We start from the raw sequence: 19,961 nt of genomic DNA, 5'->3' as shown, positions 1-19,961 counted from the left end.
TACATGACTATATGCAAGACTACCAAATTTAAAATTTAACTAGTCATAACTATATAAAAATCAAAATAATAAAATATCTATGACCTCAGATCTGAGTCTGAGCTGCTAGTTCATAACCTCTTTCTCCTTCCCATATCCTGAAAATTAGAAGCAAAACCACAGTGAGTTATAACAGTTAAGCAAGCCACACAAATCAATCTAAATTTTTAAATATTTTTTTATCAAATATTTTACTGAATATTTAAAAGCAATTAAATACAATTTAAATAAATCACTAAGCTGAGAATCATTAAACTAGAAAATATAATAAATGCATAACAGTTATTCTCTGATTTAAATAACAATATGAAAAAATAAATAATTTAAAATTCATATCACATAATAGTTCATATCACATGTCCCGGACCCAAATAACATCTCAAAGGATTTTGGCCCCTTATGACTTTATTTATTTTTTTTGTTTATAGCACAAGAATTATCACATATATTTGTCTCAAATAAAATCTTAAAGGATTCTGACTCCTTATAACTCCCAATAATTCTCTAACACAAAATTCATATCACATAATAGTTCATATCACATGTCCCGGACCCAAATAACATCTCAAAGGATTTTGGCCCCTTATGACTTTATTTATTTTTTTTGTTTATAGCACAAGAATTATCACATATATTTGTCTCAAATAAAATCTTAAAGGATTCTGACTCCTTATAACTCCCAATAATTCTCTAACACAAGATTCTAGCCTCTAATGGCTACATATATATATATATATATAAAATCTAATACCTCTACTCTCCTAACCGGGTCATCGAAAGGCCGTCGTTTTATGTGGCCAAACCATCTAAGGTGACTCTCTTTAATGTTATCTTCTACTGGAGCTACTCCAACCTTTTCACGTATATGCTCATTTTGTATCCTATCTCTAAGGGTAAAGCCACTCATCCACCTGAGCATCCTCATCTCTGTCACACTTAACTTAGTATTATGCTTCTCTTTTAATGGCCAACATTCGGCACCATAAAGCATTGCAGGCCTCACTATCATCTTATAGAATTTTCCCTTAAGTTTGAGGGGTACATTTCTATCACATAACAAGTCCGATGCATTCCTCCACTTCAACCATCCAACTTGAATTCTGTTGATAATATCCCCATCTATTTCACCATCACTCTGAACAATAGATCCAAGATATCTAAAACGTGTACTCTTATTAATGACTTGATCGCCCAAAGTCACAATCCCCTCACTAGGTCTATTACTACTAAAATTACACTCCATATATTCCGTTTTTGATCTACTCAAGTGAAAACCTTTAGACTCTAAGGTTGACCTCCATAATTCAAGTTTACTTTCAACTCCCTCTCTAGTCTTATCAACAAGAAGAATATCATCAGCAAAAAGCATACACCAAGGTACATCCTCTTGCAAATGTCTAGTGAGAACATCCATGACTAAAGTAAAAAGATATGGGCTTAAGGCTGATCCTTGATGTAACCCAACCGAAATAGGGAAATACTTGGTCAATCCACCTTGTGTTTGAACACAAGTAATAGCTCCTGCATACATATCTTTAATGATTTGAATATAAGCATTATTGACTCCTTTCTTTTCAAGAACTCTCCATAGCACTTCTCTTGGAACTTTATCATATGCTTTTTCTAAATCAATAAATATCATATGTAGATCCTCCTTATTTTCTCTATATTTCTCCATCAAACCTCTTAATAAATGTATGGCTTCCATAGTCGACCTACCCGGCATGAATCCAAATTGATTTTGAGAAACATTAGTATCACGCCGCAACCTATGCTCCAAAACTCGCTCCCATAGTTTTAAAGTATGACACATTAACTTAATACCTCTATAATTCGCACAATCTTGTACATCACCTTTATTCTTAAAAATATGAATTAACACACTCATTCTCCACTCATCTAGCATCTTCTTAGTCTTCAAAATAGTATTAAAAAGTTTTGTAAGCCATGAAATTCCTTCATCTCCTAAGCATTTCCACACCTCTATTGGAATATCATCAGGTCCAACAGCTTTTCCACCCTTCATTTTTTTTAAAGCCTATCTAACTTCAATTTTACTAATACGCCGATAAAAACATAAATCTTTATTTTCATCTAGGATGCTAAGGTCACTATAGTCAATCTTATTTTCACAATCTTCATTAAAAAGTTTAGCAAAATATCTCATCCATCTTTGTTGAATATCATCTTCTAAGAAAAGTATTTTTTGATCTTCATCTTTAATACACTTCACTTGAACTAAATCCTTACTACTCCTATCTCTTTGTTTGGCTAACTTATACATATATCTTTCTCCCTCTTTAATATATAATCTATTATATAAATCACTAAAAGCTAATGTCTTTGCATCGCATATTGCTTTCTTAGCATCCTTACGAGCCACTTTACATATTTCCCATTTACGAGCATCCTTACTATTTTTCAACATCAAGATAAATTTCTATTAAATAAAACTCCTACAAATTTCAAAACCCCCATAGTAAAATTTCCAACAAATATTCAAAATGTGCATAATCGTAGTAGTCTCTATAATATACAAAAAGTTAAGCGATGAAAGTTTTACCTATGCAAAATTATCCAAGTTTTTTGCTAACGAATATAAAAATTTAATTAAAAAAATTGCTAAGACTTATGCATTTTTGAAAACTGAGATGGACATAATGTGTCTTACCTGAAGACGAATAAGTTTCATAACTGGATTGATGGGCGAAAATGGCCCGAACTTGTCCAAAATCAAATTTTGATTTTCTCTCTCCTCTCTTTTCTTCCCTAATTCCTCCCCAAGCTCTCTGTTATGCATCCCTCGTGTTAAATGACTTTTTATTTTATAATAATGCATTAGTTGATTAGGATATTATTAAAGTAATTTAGTAATTTTTAGGGATTTCATACTTTCTATATTTTGAGTTTTGACTATGAGAGCAATACGACGTTGGAGTAAGGTCAATGTCTTTGACGAACAAATTTGAATCCAACAAAGATATCATTATACAAAAAATTATATTAAGATATTAATAAACCAAACAATCATATTGTTTGCTCATAACCAATAAGAAATAAGCATAAAGAAAGTACAAAAAAGTGTAGCATGAAAATATATAATGTTAAGAATTCAATCAGCATGTGTGTAGTTGCATACCTCACCAAAATCTACATGGAATATATATGGTATACCTTTCTCCAAAGAGCAAAAAGCATTTATAAAAAAAAAATTCATTGCAAAAAAAAAAATAAAGCTCTTTATAAATTTTACATGTTTTGATAGGCGTGAAACTTGAATCTAATATTAAGAATAATTATAAAATATAAATAATATAATTAAGTTCATGAAAAAAAGCAATAGTACATGAAAATTTTGACACTGTTGCGTCCTAGAATATTCGCGGCGGTAGAGAAATATAAAATGTAACGTCATAGCTTTGTATGAAGATCCAGAACACAAGCAGAAAAGAGAGGGTGTAGCGTTCATAAGAGACACTAGAGTTTTTATGTGAAAACCCCTGAAAAAGGGAAAAAATCACGGGGCCTTAACCAATTTGAATGAATCCACTAGTATTTACGGTTGATTACAAATGAGGCTCTTCCTTGGGAGAAGGTCTTGGCTTGAATGCACAAATATACATAATATAGACTATAGTCGGTAGGAGATCGGGGTCAGAAAGACCGTTGTCTTGCGAGGAAGGTCGGAAGGACCGTGTAGGAGGACGGTACTCCAACAAAACTCTGGGCGTCAGGGGGTAGTTCGGGAGAAGTTTGGGCCTCAATTGGTGGTCCGACCACACTCCGGTGTCAAGTGGTGGTCTGCCAGTGGCAATTCAGCGTCAAAGGGGAACTCCGGCTTCGGGTGACACTTTGACTCCTTGGATGGTCTGGTGGTGGTTTGATAGAAACTGGCGATGTTGTATTAGAGCTCCGATGTCCCTTGGTGGTGCGGCAGAACTTTGACGGTGGTGTGACAGAACCCCGACGTCCCTTGGTGGTGCGACGGCGGTGCGGTAGAACTCCGGTGTCCCTTGGTGGTCCGACGGTGGTGTGGCAGAACCCTGACGTCCCTTGGTGGTCTGGCGGTGGTGCGGGAGAACTTCGACAGTGGTGCGACAGAACCCCAATATCCCTTGGTGGTCCGGTGGTGGTGTGGCAGAACCCCCGTATCCCTTGGTGGTCTGGCGGTGGTACGGCAGAACTTCGACGGTGGTGCGGCAGAACCCCGACGTCCCTTGGTGGTCCGGCGGTGGTGCGATAGAACCCCGGCATCCCTTGGTGGTCCAGCGGTGGTCGAGGAGGAGCTAGGTGGCTGGAGCTTTCCTCCTTCTTCTCTCTTGCCTTCCTCCTTTTCATGTGGAAATGGGGTTCTATTTATAGAATTATTGAGTGGCATGGCTTGTAAATAAGTGGAAGATCAAGGGTAAATTTGGAGTGGTTCGGATGGACGGCCAATCTTGATTCCTACGATCATGAACCGTTCAATGGATATTTGACTGTCTTAATGATATTAGAATTTGATGATATTGGGCTCGTTGGATTCGTCTCGTTGAGCCGCTTGATTCGACTATAAGCATGTCATGATTGGAGATCGTTTGGTAACCCAAATTGTGGTTAGATTCTTCCAAAAGTGCTTCGAGTCTTTGATTTGGACTCAATTGGGCTCGGATTGGGTTGATTTTGGCGTCGTTGGGTTCGTGTTTCTGAGACGCTCAGTTTGACTGTAAGTTTGCTGAAATTGATATGATTTTGCTTTGAGATTCGTGCCAGATCAAGATAAATTTTTGATGATGTATCAGACATCAACTAATATACTTCATATTCATTAATTGCATCAGAACAACATTCAGCTATTTCAATGGTAAAAGGTTATCATTCTTTATATAGAGATTGAAAAGTAAATTACTTTTTGAAATGAGAAAAAATAAAGAATACTCATAACAATTTCAAAAAAAATTATTTTTCTCACAACAACTTTCTAATCATTTTTGCTGATAGGTATTATTGAATATACATGATTTTAATTTTTTAATATATTTAAAAAAGATAGAACTATTATGAAATATTAAAAACATATATATATATATATATCAATTGATAGAATAAATATTTTAAAAAATACGTATTAAAATTATAAATTCATAATGACGAAAATACCCAATCCAAAGGTAAGCATGAAATCACTGTATTTTTTTTTTTCCGCTATAAATGTCCACACGCCCATCGGTACCATCCCCCCGCGCCTAAATGGAACCCCTAAAGCCGTTATTCCGTTTATCGTTCACTTCTTCAGCCATCCCGCGCTCGCTCCACTGCTGTGGCGCACTCTAGCACTCCACCAGAATTCCAATCAGAGGCTGCCACGTGGAAGAGCACATGGGACTGCGGAACATTCGCATCGAGCCGGATGCCATCTTACCCACTGCAGCCTCCGTTTTGCTGTCCGCTTCGTGCTCTGATAACGAGGGAGATACGAAGAGCAAGTGAAGCCACTGGCGGCCGCGGACCCGATTCCTATTCTTCTTCTTCTTCTTCTTCGGCGCCCTTCGGATGCCTATTTAAACCCCCGACGATGCGGATTCAGAGGAAACCCTTCGTTGCCTTTCGTCTCTCAGCTTTCTCAATTCTCGCCGATTCTCGCGTTTCGGTCGGGGGAAATCTCTTCTCTCGAAGAGGTTTACAGTTCGTGATTTATTTTTTACTCCGTTTTCTCGGTTTTGGTTCTTGATTTAGCTGTTGGGGAGTTTTGGGTTTCGGGGTTTTGAATCGCCGGTTTTTGGTAGGATACAGAGGGTCGGCTTGCCAGAAGGAGATGGAGGAGTGCGGAATGGAGGGGAATAAGAAGGCGAAAATCTGGTCGTTACCTGGAAAGGACAAGGAGTTTAAGATGGGAAGGATGATATTCTGCAACCGATCGCTGAATATGAAGAATATTGTGGCCGTGGGGTTTGACATGGACTATACACTGGCGCAGTACAAGCCGGAAACATTCGAGGCGTTGGCGTATGAAGGGACCGTGAGGAATCTGGTGACGAATTTGCAGTATCCCGTTGAGGTCTGTGTACGACTAATTCTTTTAATACTTTTTGTTTTGTTTGTTTTGTGTTTTGGTGCGGAAGTTGCGTTTTCCACAATGGAGCTGGTTATTCTAGTGATTGTAAGATGTTTCGGCATGATTTTGGAAGGAATCAGGTGGAGTACCGGTGTCCAGTAATTTCCAACTGTAAGGATTTCGATGGTTCGTTTGCTTTTGACTTTGTTTGACTAATTCTGTCGCCCCGAGACTTTAGGACCTTACTGGTTTAAAATTTAGGGTTCACAATGCTGCTGTTTTATTTCTTTATTTTAAGGTTGTTTCATTTAAAATTAATGCTTCTCATACCACGCTCCCTCAACCCACTCAATCCCGTGTTCGACTGTGATTGTATTAAAATTCGAGGTTGGTCAACAATCTTAGTCGATGAAAACTGAAAGTGACTGGACTGTTTTAGTCTTGATCACTAAGGTTCTTGGTTGACTAAGATTTTCAGTACAATCATGGTGGGCCACATGCTTATGTGGGCTTTGGGCATGCAGGTCTGATGGGCATCGCTCTTTATTTAAACATGTGATGACGAACAAGAGTATACTCTTGAATTTTTAATTTCTACTGATTACCTTAATCTGGCTGGTAGAATTTCAAATTTTATTGTCATATGCTTCTCCACTTTGCAGATAAAGAAATGGAAATTCGATTGTAAGTACATGGTTAGGGGTTTGGTCCTTGATAAGAGGCGAGGCAACATACTGAAGGTAAGTAATTGCCACTTTTCCTAGTTCTTTTGCTGATGCTGGTGTATTGGTTTTATAAAGTATGCATCATCTAGAGAACATTGACAGTTCATTTCCGTTGTTTGTAATATTTTTTGAAATTAATATTTTAATCCACTCTATTTCTGTTTCAATTCTCACTTAACTGATATAAAAAGAGCTTGTGAACATCTATTGTTTAAAAAGGGTAAAAAATGAAGGGTTGGGGTGACGGTGGGTTGGGTTGTCAGTTAGTGTCAATTGATGGTTTTGTCTTTGTATCCTTGGCTTAAGGTTGGTTGACATAGCTTTGGCATAACTACAGATGCATAGTATGATGTCAAGCTATCAATTTTTTAATATGAACTCAGTAGAATCATGCAATGTGATTATGGGATTAACATTACAAACAAATCTTAGCGAGTTATATGCATTCTTTGCAACTGGTGGAATCCTGGATAAGATAATTGTACTGTTGTGGAGAAAATGAATTTAAGAAGCATGTAGATTGGCACAGAAGTGGTCATCAGGCCATATCAAATCAACCCATAGCTGGGTCAACATATAATAGAGAGATGTACAATATTATGCTGTCATTATACTTATGAACGCAGAATTATCATGTAAATTTTGTGGGGAAGCAAACAATCTATGACAAAAATAAAATTCTATAAATGATGGATGGTACGAAAATAAATGAAATTCAATCATCAATTGGTCATCAATAAGATTTTGATGTCAAAGTTGTAACAAATCACAATTAGAGTTAAAAGAAACATGGATGATTAAATTTTATGAACTTAAACGAAATCAGGAATATAAATCTGAATCAGTCACAAGTCAAATCAATCTCTAAAGAAAGTATTGGAGAGGAGAAGAAGAACTAAGAGGAAATCAGCATAAACATTTGTATTTCGAATGTCATGTATAATTTGGATTAACAGGTTTTCTACCTGTTTTCCTAATGGTATGTAACTTGTTTGTGTATTGATTACTTCCATAGCATAATAATGTTTCACTAGTGCTTCTAACTTTTTGAATGACTGAAGCATAAAAATTTTTTTATTCTCCAGATGGATCGACATAAATATGTTAAAGTAGCATATCATGGTTTCAAGGAAATGTCCAAGGAAGAGAAGATTAAAGCTTATGGAAAAACATTGATACGAGATGCATTTGATGAACCTGAATATGCTTTGATAGATACACTTTTCTCTCTTGCTGAAGCGTATCTTTTTGCACAGCTTGTTGACTTTAAAGATAAATATCCAGGAAAATTTCCTCCCGAAACTGAGTATGCGCTTCTGATTTAGAATGTCTACACTTTCTACTGATTATTGATTGAGACATGATTTAGTTTTTACACATTTAAATGCTGCATCATTCGCCTTCTTAAATAATTTTACCATTCTTTTAAAGTATAACCGTTGATTATTTTCCTGAAGTATTTTTGAAAGAGTTGCGGTTAGGTTTCCCCTGCACAATTCATGTTTATTTATTCATCTCTCTGTAATATTGTGATTCAAAAGCCTTGCATGCTGAACAAATAACTGTCATCTTTTTATAAATACAAGCAAAGATGATTGCGACTTGTGAGTTATGACCTAGTAAATATAATCATATTGTAGTTATGGATATGATGATAAAATAAATCATAAATGAGTATAACACATTGATAATACTCTATTTATAAAATATAGGGCATTCCTAATATAAATATATCTTTGTATGTATGCTAATATATAAATCTATCTTTAAATGTGCATGTAGAGTGTTGCTTGGATGTATGCTCACGTAGGAGCATTAAGTTGGTTGCAAACCTTGCGAGATTATACTTTTTGCGGTTTTTCATTTTTTGTGTAGGTATTTTGTGACATCTATGTAGTGGATCTATATTAATTCATTTGTATCCAAACATTTACAATTTACTGGCTTGCATACATGTTAATCATTGGGTTTATCAAGATGCTAAGCTTGTGAAAAATGGAATGGTTAATGATAACCTTTTTGGCATTCTGTTTTTTCCTTTGCCATATTTTGGAGTTTCAACATCAAAATTTTCTGTCATTTACATCATAATAATTTTAAAATGTGGAGAAAATTGAGTGCTACCTCTGTAACAGGCAGTGTTTGTGAAGGCTGCGACACTATTCATATATATTATCTCATCATTATTCTGAAAAAAAATAGGTTTTTAAAATTGAGTTAATGTGGGATGGTTAATATCATATTCCAATTTGATATGTCATAAAAAATCGTCTTGATCAAGCACGAATCTTGAGGCAAAATTGAATTGTAAGCTTCCAAAATTAAAAATGGGATAATTTGAACTCCGATTTAAGCAAACTTATAGTCGAATTGATCATCTCAAAAATACGAACCCAACGACACCAAGTTCGACTAAATCTAAGCTCAAATGAGTCCAAATCAAAGACATGAAGCGCTTTTGGAAGGTTCAAACTACAATTTGGATTACCAATCAGCTTTCAAATGTGACATGCTTATAGTCGAATCGAGCGGATCGACGAGACGAATCCAAAGAGCCTAAGATCATCAAATTCTGACCTTCGTCGGACCACCGCCCGGCCGCCGATCCGCCGTCGACGACCACGGCCAGACTTCAGCCCGACCTTCGTCAGACCACCGCCCGGCCACCGATTCGTCGCCTGACCTTCTCTCGACTGACAATCACCGCCGGACTTTAGCCCGACCTTCGTTGGACCACCGCCCGGCCGCCGATCCGCCGTCGGACCTTCTCTTGGCCAACGACCACCGCTGGACTTCAGCCCGACCTTCGTCGAACCACCGCCCGGCCGCCGATTCACCTCCGGACCTTCTCCGGTCTGACGACCACCGCCGGACTTCAGCCCGACCTTCGTCGAACCATCGCTCAGCTGCTGACCGCCACCGAACTTCTGCCCAACCTTCGTCGGATCTCCATGGATCGCCTCTGAACTTCCACCTAGCAGCTGAGTGACGTTGTACATTCACCCAACATTTCTCAGATCATTCCTACTCGACTGAACTTTTGCCTGGACGCCGTCGGACTGCTACCCGACAGTTGTCAGACCTTGGTCTAACTCTCCAAACTAATGTAATTTGATTGCTCCTAAATCAAGAGACGGGTCAATATTTATAATTCACTCAAATTTAGTGGAATATTTTCACCTCGGCGAGGCCTCATGGTTTCTTCCTCTTTGGGCTTTCCACGTAAAAAATATTGGATGTTTTACATCTATTTTTCTGTTTGTATGCTGGATATCTGTGCATTACTAAGACGAGAAATTTACTCACTCTACCGCCACGAATATCCTAGCCCGCAACAATACCCAATCAGGTCATTCTTCCATACCAAAAAATGACCCTGTACAAAACAAGAGCAAATCTCCAAAATCCTGCAAAAAAAGGCTTGCAAGGATAATGGTAATAACAAATAATAGAAACATAATAGTAACAATTTATATTGGAAAACAAATTAAAAAGAAATACAACCCACTGATGAAATTATAATAATGCAGATGAACATCTTGAAGGGGCATAAGGATACAGAATGCATTTCAACCATGCTTATACATAGCCTTGATAAACCACCTTAAGCCATAGAAACTAGAACAATATAAGCCCACCAAACCTGAATACATCAACCCACACAACCAAGTAATGACAAAGTTCATACCCAAATTAAATATTACTTCAAATTATAACTTCTCATATTTATTGAATTATTTATCTTGGAATTTGATTTTAATTTAATATTTAAAATGGTTCATGATTATTATGATTATTTATTTTATTATGGCAATTGTCCATGCATCAACATGGAAAATATTGTGTCCACTTTCATGCCACCCAACAACATACCATAAAGTCAGTCATTGCTAGTCCTCAAGAAGGGTCAGAGCTATCATAACACTAGCATAAGTATTTGGTCTTGATTATTTTAAGTAAATAAAATTATCTGGAGATGAAATCTTATTTATATCATCATGATGACGAATTAATAACTTATAGGCTCAAGTAGTTTCCCTTATCATGTGCAAGCCAAAAGAAGGGTACATTTTCATACTACTTGAGAACATTCATTTACTTTGGTCGCTAATGGTCCTAAAGGAGGACCAAAGCTATCATAGCACTAGCAAAAGAATCCAATATTGATTACCACGGATAAACAAAAGTACCGAGAGATTGTCTTATTTTTATTTTCAATCATGATGCATGTGGTTGTATTGGATCCATAACCATACTGATGGCTAATTGATGTGAAAGAAAGTCGAACAATGTTAGTCAAGTTCTAGAATTGAAATAAAATCTATTGTCCATGGGGATGCTTGATGATGGATGTTATGTATTCAAAGGTGAAAATAATGTGCTGAAGGTTTTCTGAGGTTCAATTGCTTACATAAAGGTGATCAAAGTAAATGATATGTATGTACTTAAGGGAGTGATAGTGGTAGAGAAAGCAACTATTGTTCAAAATCACAGTACTAAATAAAAAAGGGTTTGATATAATTGATTGGCACATGTGGGTTAAAGTGGCCTATAAGAATTAATTAAACAATGGCTCTTGAATGACGATCGACTATAGATTTTGGAATTCTTATGAGTATTGTGTTTTCAAGAAGGCTTGTAGATCAAGTTTCAAAATTAGAGAGCATAACACCAAAAGAATTCTAGAATACTTACATTCAAATATTTAGAAACCATCTAGAGTGGCTTCCACAAGTGGCAATAGGGATTTTCTTCCCGTTATTGATCATTACCTAGATAAGGTCTAGATTTTTATCTTGAATGCAAAAGCAAGACATTAAAAAAATTTATGAAATGGGTTGCGTTAATGGAAAACCAAATTAGAAAGAAGATTAAGAAACTATGAACATATAATGGTCAATAGTTTTGTGATGGTAATTTTCATAGTTCTTGTGCTTGCAAAGTGTCATCCCACACTTCCTTAATTATGCACATTTGACTTCTAGCTTGGCACAATTCGCGTCGTGGAACAGAAATAATTACCTCTCAAGCTTCGAATGCTTCAGGAAAATAACCCACCTGAACTATGGTTGATAAAATTTTAGTAGCTTCACTTTGCTATTCGACATCTCCTCCATCTTCCTTAGCTAAGAGTTTTAGCTCTTTATACTGCTTTCTTTCCCTGAAGCCTTTGAATGCTGACTGAATAACCATTGCAGCTTTCTCTTGGCTTGATAAGTTGAGTTTCATCTTCTCTTCTTCTTTGGTGATTTGATTTAACCATCCTTCAGTTTGGCTTAGCATGGAGACTTCTTCATTTCTTGATACTTTTGCTATTGACTGCATAATAGCTGCTTTAGTACTTCTAAGAGAAGAAAAGTCATCTTTTGTAAGTAATTTCAAGCTTGAATGCTGCTTTAACTCTTATAGAAATAGAAAGATTTGGAGGAAACGGTCCCGTAGAAACAAGAAATAGACTATTTAGTGATTGCATGTGTTGAGTGTAGTGATGGAATCGGAGGGTTTAGGAAATATGAAGCAGTGAACGGGACTTTGAAGGAGGAAGATTGGAAGTTCATGGCTGGAGTGAAGGTTTGAACGGATGGGAGTTTAAGATGTGGAGCTCAAGGCTAGGAGGTGGTGTGGAGATCTCAGCTTGTAGAGGTGGATCAGCATGGAGCAGGGGATCGGCTTCAACTCTATGGAATCAGAAGCAGGTGTCATGGGAGAAAGAGGAAGGACCTGCTGTAGTCGGCATCGAACAGAGCTTGAGGGAGAGCCAGACATTCGTTTGCTTGTTGCTGTGGAGTTCCGGCAAGGGTAGAGGCGCAACTGCAGGTGGTAAGGTCGGAACAGAGGAGTCATCGTAGGAGGATTTGAATAAGGGGCTGTTCGGCCAGGGTTTTGGCTCAAGTGGATGGAGGGTTGGGTGTTTCGTCAGACTCAGCAACCTGGGTTGAAGAGGGAAGCCGTGAGGTTGATCTGAAGGATGGGTGTGAGGCTACATGCAGTTTAGAGAACTTCTGATCATGACGAACTGCAGGAGGCGGACAAGGACTCCTTTGCTGTTATGCGTTTGACGGGAGGGAGCCAAGCATAACGTAGTGTGGAGGTTCGGTTTTGATATAGAAGCAGTTAGGAGATCGGTTGGAAGGGGCTGTTGCTTCGGCTGAGCTCATCCGTCCGGGAGAAGATTCAGAGAGCAGCACTTGAACGAACGAGCTCTCCTTTTTTTCATTCGTTATAAGAGGTTTAATTCATTATTCAAGGTAATAGCAGCATCTGAGGTTTTCACTCAACGGGATTTATGGGATTCTGCAGAGATTCAATTCAGAGGGAAGTAATCACATTTAATGTGATTTTACATTTCATTTGACTTCTCTTTTTCTTTTATAAATTAATATTAATATTAATAATAGTTTATTATTATTATTAATATTATTATCAATTCTAAACTATATTCATGTGCTAAATTCGAAAAGAGATGCCTCGTTTTGCGTGTAAATCTCTTTGATATATGTGTCGGAAGCCTCGTTTTACACTCCGATTTCGTCAATAATCATAATTGGACAAATTGATAGTGTATTTAGAGTATTGTCGGCGTTCCGGTAGCAACAGCGCAGTCCGTTTCAGGATCGGACTTCGTTTGGGCAACCTCGAGGCTTTTTTCCTCGGCATGCATGTTTTGCCTCGAGATTCGTGCCACCACATCGAACAATCCAAATTGATTTAAAAAAATATATAATTTCTTAATTTTGACGATGTTCTGGACACAATGGCACTGTCCATTTTGCGATCGGATGTCATTTCGTCAACGACGAGGTTAATTTACCTCATAATGCGTGCCTCTGCATCATATTTGGATAGCCTTTAAAATTTGTGGCACCACATCAAACGATCTGATTTGATCAAATGAAATGCAGACTCTTCATGCCGACGACGTTCCAGACACAATGGCGCCATCTGTTTGGCAATCGGACGTCATGTCGTCTCCGTAGAGGCGAATTTCCGTGATACGCCTGCCTTCGCGTCCTATTTAGATCACATTTGAAATTTACGACACCATCTCAAATGATCCAATTTAAACAAATAAAATATATATTCCTAATGTCAACGACGTTCCGGACGCAATGTCACTGTCCGTTTGTCGATCGGACATCGTCCGAGCATCTTCGAGGCCTCATTTCCATCGTAACGCAAGCCTTTATATCATATTTGCATCGCCTAGAAATTAACCTCTATCTCGGATGATCCAAAATTATTAAATAAAATGTGAATTCTGAATGTTGACGACGTTTCAGATACAATGACGCTGTCCGTTTGTCGATCGGACGTCGTCCGAGCATCTTCGAGGCCTCGTTTTCATCGTAACGCAGGCCTTTATATCATATTTGCATCGCCTAGAAATTCACCACAATCTCGGATGAGCCAAATTTATTAAATAAAATGTATATTCTGAATGTCGACAATGTTCCGGATGCAATGACGCTGACCGTTTGTCGATCGGACCTCGTCCGAGCATCTTCGAGGCCACGTTTCCATCGTAACGCAAGCCTTTATATCATATTTGCATTGCCTAGAAATTCGTCACCATCTCAAACGATCCAAATTCATTAAATAAAATATATATTTCAAATGTAGACGACGTTCCAGATGCAATGACACTGTCCATTTGTCTATCTAAAATCATTTGGGTGACATCGAGGTCCAAATTCCTCGATATGCGTGTTATTATCTTGGGGTCTGTGTCACCATTACGATTGATCCCAATTAATCACAAAAGATATATATTTTGAATGTCGAGCATGTTCCGGACGCAATGGCATAGTCTGTTTCATGATCGGACATCATCTAAGCGACGTCGAGGCCTGATTTTCTCGAAATACGCATTGTCTCGAAATTCATATCACTCGTTAGGATGATCCAAATTGAACAAATAAAATATAGTTTTTGAGTATTTGCAATGTTTTGAACACAATGGCGAAGTCCGTTTGTTAATCCTACATCGTTTGATCAGCCTCACACTTTAATTTCGGGTGTCGGTCGTCTCTTTTGACCAATCTCATCTGATTCAATTACGAGGGGCTCCAACCTAGCAGAATTCAGTGTCCTGATTGCAAAGATACCATCCATTTGGCATTCAGAGGGTATTTGGCCCTTAAGTGATGAATTTTGTCAATGCACGCATTGCGTAAATGATCATTTTTGCCTCTTTTCACATGGTTTATATGTAGGGGTCAACACTGGCTTGCATACATGTTAATCATTGGGTTTATCAAGATGCTAAGCTTGTGAAAAATGGAATGGTTAATGATAACCTTTTTGGCATTCTGTTTTTTCCTTTGCCATATTTTGGAGTTTCAACATCAAAATTGTCCTTTGCCATATTTTGGACCTTCTCCTGGCCGACGACCACCGCCAGACTTCAGCCCGACCTTCGTCTGACCACCGCCCGGTCGTTGACCGCCGCAGAACTTCAGCTCGACCTTCGTCGGATCACCACCGATCGCCTCCGAACTTCTACCTAGTAGCCGAGCGACGTCGTACATTCAACCGACTTTTCTAGGATCTTTCCTAGTCAATTGAACTTCTACCCGGACGCCATCGGACTGTTGCCCGACAGCTGCCAGACCTTGGCCTAACTCTCCAAACTAATGTAATTTGAACACTCCTAAGTCAAGGGACGAGTCAATATTTGTAATTCACTCAAATTTAGTGGAATCTTTTCATCTGGGCGAGGCCCCGTGGTTTTTTTCCTCTTTGATCTTTCCACATAAAAAAAGATTGAGTGTTTTACTTCTCTTTTTCTGTTTGTGTGTTGGATATCTGGGCTTTGTGTGTTGGATATCTGTGCATTGCTAAGACGAGAAATTTATTCACTATACTGCCGCGAATATCCTATCCCGCAATAGTTTGGCGTCGTCTGTAGGAACCGACAGTCCCATAATATTAACCATTACTTCAATGGCCAACAGGCGTAGCAATCGCCACCAGAGAGCCTCTCGCTCCAACTCTCACATGTCCAGGAATCAGTCCCTGAATCAAGGACGTCAGGCATCTACTTCTTTTCACCCTGGTGGTCAGAACCCTGCTGGAGAAGGGACATCACGACCATCTATGGAAGACTGCATCCGAAAAATGGAGGAATCTCAGAAGGAGATCCTTCAACTCCTGCGAGGGGCCCGACAACTAATGCTAGCAGAGCAGGAGGAGGTTTGTCTTCCTCAAGATCCATCACTAGCCAGGGGTGTTCAACCCGAACATGTTCAGGCAAACATCACTATCCCTCAATCAAGGGGTCGTCCTAAAACACAACAAAATGTTGACCTTGCCGACACCGCTAGCTCTACCCATCCTTTTTGCCCCAGTCAGTTAGTCCGCATTTCGTCGGACATCCCTGAGGACATGGTCCAGCCTCGCATTGCTGACCTCTCGCATAATGTCTTACGCCATGAACTAAGGCACTTGGTCCAAGAAGAGTTCCCCAGAAGGGTGGAAATAATCTCTCAATAAGTGGGACTTCCAGGAGACCTCACCACTAACAGAAGGCATCCTTCAACATCCCATTCCTGCAGGGTTCAAACTACCGAGCATTGATTCTTATGACGGGACGTCTGACCCCTATGAGCACATCGATCACTATAGAACTATTATGCATATTCAGAGAGTCTCAGATGCGCTCCTCTGTCAAGTATTTCTTGCTACCCTCAAAGGGCAAGCTCGTACGTGGTTCTAGTCACTCCCGGCTAGGACTATTCCTTCATTTGTCAAGTTAGTCAAATTGTTTGTCGAACAATTTGTCACTAATCGAAGAATTATTAAGGACTCTTTCCATCTCTTTGGGATCCGCCAGAATGAAGGAGAATCACTCAAATAATACTTCCAAAGGTTCTCTGTCGAAGCTCGACAAATTGCAGGGGTGGATCCTGAGTTGCTAAGAGGAGTTTTCCTTGGAGGGCTTCGTCCTGACCCTTTTTACTCAGCACTCATGGGAGATACGATATATTCATATGATGACCTAATTCATCGTGTGGAGGCTCAAATCTTAGCAGATGAAGCCATCAATGCTCATAAGAAATAATTTGAGCAAACAATTGGAAAGCGTAAGAATGCACCAGGGATGGGTGATTCATCATCACAGCGGAAGAAGCGAGGAGGTAATAACTTGCCCCCTCGACCTTCACAGTCTCGACGGGAGCCTCGAACAGAGAAAGAGTATACGCCTCTTAATAAATCTCGAGCAAATGTCTTAATGGCCATCCGAGATGAAGAGAGTGTTAAGTGGCCAAATCCCTTAAAGACAAACTTGAAAAATCAAGAGCAACAACTGCCACTTACACCGTAGTCGTGGACACACAACTGAAGCATGCAAACAACTTAAAGAGGAAATCGAGAGACTAATCCGACAAGGCTACCTTAGTCGGTTCAAAGAAAACCCACCTGGTCGTAAGGAGACTCCTGCTGGGGGGCAACTGTCACAAAGACAGCTACAAAACAATCGCCAAATGGTTGGAGAGATCGAGACCATCGCTGGGGGTCCGTTATTATCCAACCAAGTTTTACTTGCAGTGAACGAGGAGCCAGCACAAAAGAAGGTTCGTGCTGACCATTGTATTACATTTGATGATGTCGATCTAGAGGGCATTCATACCCCTCATCAAGATCCACTTGTAATTAACGCGGGGATTGACGATCCATGCTTCAATATCAAAAGAATCTTAGTTGATAATGGGAGCTTAGTGGATGTCTTATTCTACTCCACCTTTCTTAGTATGGGCCTGGTTAGGGAAAAGCTTCAGCCAGCTGCAGGACCATTATATGGGTTTGATAACTGACCTATACAGATAGAAGGGACGATTAGCCTCCCAGTGACACTTGGGGAATTTCCTCGGCAGGCTACTCATCCAATGCAATTCATTATAGTAAAATCAGAATCAGCTTATAACGCTATCTTCGGGAGACCACTACAATCAATTTTTGGAGCTATTCCCTCCATTCCATATCTCAAGATGAAGTTTTTAACCCCACATGGGATTGGTATGGTGCGTGGAAATCAACAAATAACACAATCATGTTATTTGAGGCAGGCTCAACCACGCCCATCAGTTTCTCTAAGTATTGAAAATTTTGACCTTCGAAATGAGGACGTCCCTCAAAGGGCTTCCCCTGTCGAAGACCTTATATATATCTCCATATCAGACGAGCACCCATCCAAAATAGTGCAGGTCAGATCCATGCTCTCAGAGGAAGAGAAGAGAGAATACGTGGATTTACAAATAATGATCTACAAATAGTACATGTCACAAACAATATAAAGAAGAACATAAGAAGTTATGACTATCAAAATCTAATCAGGCATATCTATACAAACTCAAATCTTGGAAATCGATAACTTTTCTTTATTCAGATTGCCCCTTCCCGTTATCTTGACTTGAACAGTTATAAAAAGCAGGTATGAGCATACATAGCTCTGTAGGTCACATTAAACCTACCCAAGTCTTTAGTAATAAAATTTATATTAATGAAGTAAAACATGTTAAAAAACATTAATCCGCACAGAAGGTCAATCAGGTTGATCTTAATAAATAGACATTTATAGAATAACACACAATAACTCCAATGCACTAATGACATCCATTTCTCAAATTAGAACATTTTCCTCAGGTCCTTATATCTCCCAATAAATATCAAATTTTAAAATTTATGTCTTTATAACTCTTTATACTAGCATATCAGATAATAGACCTTTATAACTCATAATGTTTAACACCACAGACATTTAGAGATTTCAGGTCCTTAGGAAATTTACCCTATAGGAAACCAAAACTCAGATAAAAAAGTCCTCGCAAAATGAGGGCGAAATCTTTTGATAGTGTCTTATTTGAAACCCAATCTGACTTCTAAAAATCTACCCCATAACTTAATATTTTAAAACTCCTACCGAAAGCAGGGGAGTTCGGGGTGCGAATTTTTGGTGCCCACAGCACTCTAGATGGAGATAAGAAGTGCTGGTAATTTGGAGCTGATCTTTTGTTTGTGTTTTTTGTATCCCCTTCCTAAATCTTCATCAGGGATGACCTAAAGACCCTAAGACGCTTCCGTGATTAAGTAATTGAGTGGCTGGATATGTATCTTTTGATTACTGGATGCTTATTCATAGTAGTCTATTTACATTTCAGTAAGAATAATGTAGATCGGTGGATGCACATGTATTTGCTATTTATGGATTTCATGCAATTATGCATGTCAGAAGTGCTTTATACATCATGCCTTTCTATACCGTAAGGCTAGTTTTATTGTCTCATGTCCTTGCTTCGTAGCTTCTCTTTTAATTGACGCTCATAGAACCGCGTATTTTGCTAATTTTTGTTGTAGAGCTATTTTTGGCAGATAAATATTTCAATTAGAGTCATCTAAAGATTTGGTTTTCTATATCGTTCATTGTCCCTATTCTGTCAGCAGCATTTGAATTATTTTCTATATTCAATTGTATAGAAGATGTTTGTTTAATGAGGGGTTCCTATTTCTTTGCAGTTATATCCGTATGTATAAAGATGTTAGAGCTGCAGTAGACATGTGCCATCGTGATGGAACTTTAAAACGAATGGTTGCACAAAATCCTGGGAAGTAAGCAATAAATAGTTTCAACGCTTTACCCATTAAATACATTTGGATTGAATAAATCTACCACCCATGTATGATTTTTTTGGTTTTATTTAGCTAATTTTTATCTTATAATCTATTTAAAATTTGTTTCAGAACTGTCAACCTCAATTGACGAAATTTGCATATTCTTCTACTTATTATGTCACAATTGCTGCAACTTATGATCTCAATCAGACATTTCTTACTACATTTATCATTGTTAACTAATTTGATGCGGATTTTCTTTAGCTAAAACTTTTTCTTAGCATTTACACTACAGATACCTGACTATGCAAACCTTATAATAGTGTTACATTATTGGCACAAGGAACTGGTTGGTTTGGTCAATGAGTTAAGTGATAGGAAGTGGATGCAATTTCCTCGAAATCAGCGAACGATAATAAAAAATTAGAAAAAAACACACCAAAATTATTTTTATTAGAAGGTATATGAAAGAAAATAGCAAGATACAGTTGGATCTTCAATTGGAGAGGAAGATCCGGCTCTCCCAAATCCCTAGCCGCCGGCTAGAGTCCAAA

The 19,961-nt window shown here is 38.4% G+C and overlaps 1 protein-coding gene across 2 annotated transcripts in view; it reads left to right on the top strand.

The window, feature by feature from the left end:
- Window positions 1-5,261: 5,261 nt before the first annotated feature.
- Window positions 5,262-19,961, top strand: part of LOC110098025 (cytosolic purine 5'-nucleotidase) — a 33,570-nt gene continuing 18,870 nt past the window's right edge. Inside the window, exons 1-5 of one of the 2 annotated variants that reach the window (XM_020824721.1) lie at window positions 5,262-5,696; window positions 5,805-6,076; window positions 6,736-6,813; window positions 7,884-8,104; window positions 19,312-19,404. In XM_020824721.1, the coding sequence (XP_020680380.1) occupies window positions 5,429-5,696; window positions 5,805-6,076; window positions 6,736-6,813; window positions 7,884-8,104; window positions 19,312-19,404 (932 nt within the window). In that variant the 5' untranslated portion in view covers window positions 5,262-5,428. The remainder of the gene's footprint in view (window positions 5,697-5,804; window positions 6,077-6,735; window positions 6,814-7,883; window positions 8,105-19,311; window positions 19,405-19,961) is intronic. The other variant, XM_020824723.2, reaches the window with a different exon arrangement.

The sequence above is a fragment of the Dendrobium catenatum genome, unplaced genomic scaffold (assembly GCF_001605985.2).
Source record: "Dendrobium catenatum unplaced genomic scaffold, ASM160598v2 fragScaff_scaffold_726, whole genome shotgun sequence".
NCBI classification, from domain to species: Eukaryota; Viridiplantae; Streptophyta; class Magnoliopsida; order Asparagales; family Orchidaceae; genus Dendrobium; species Dendrobium catenatum.
The sequence above is the reverse complement of the archived record's forward strand: the minus strand, read 5'-3'. Positions and strand labels throughout refer to the sequence as shown.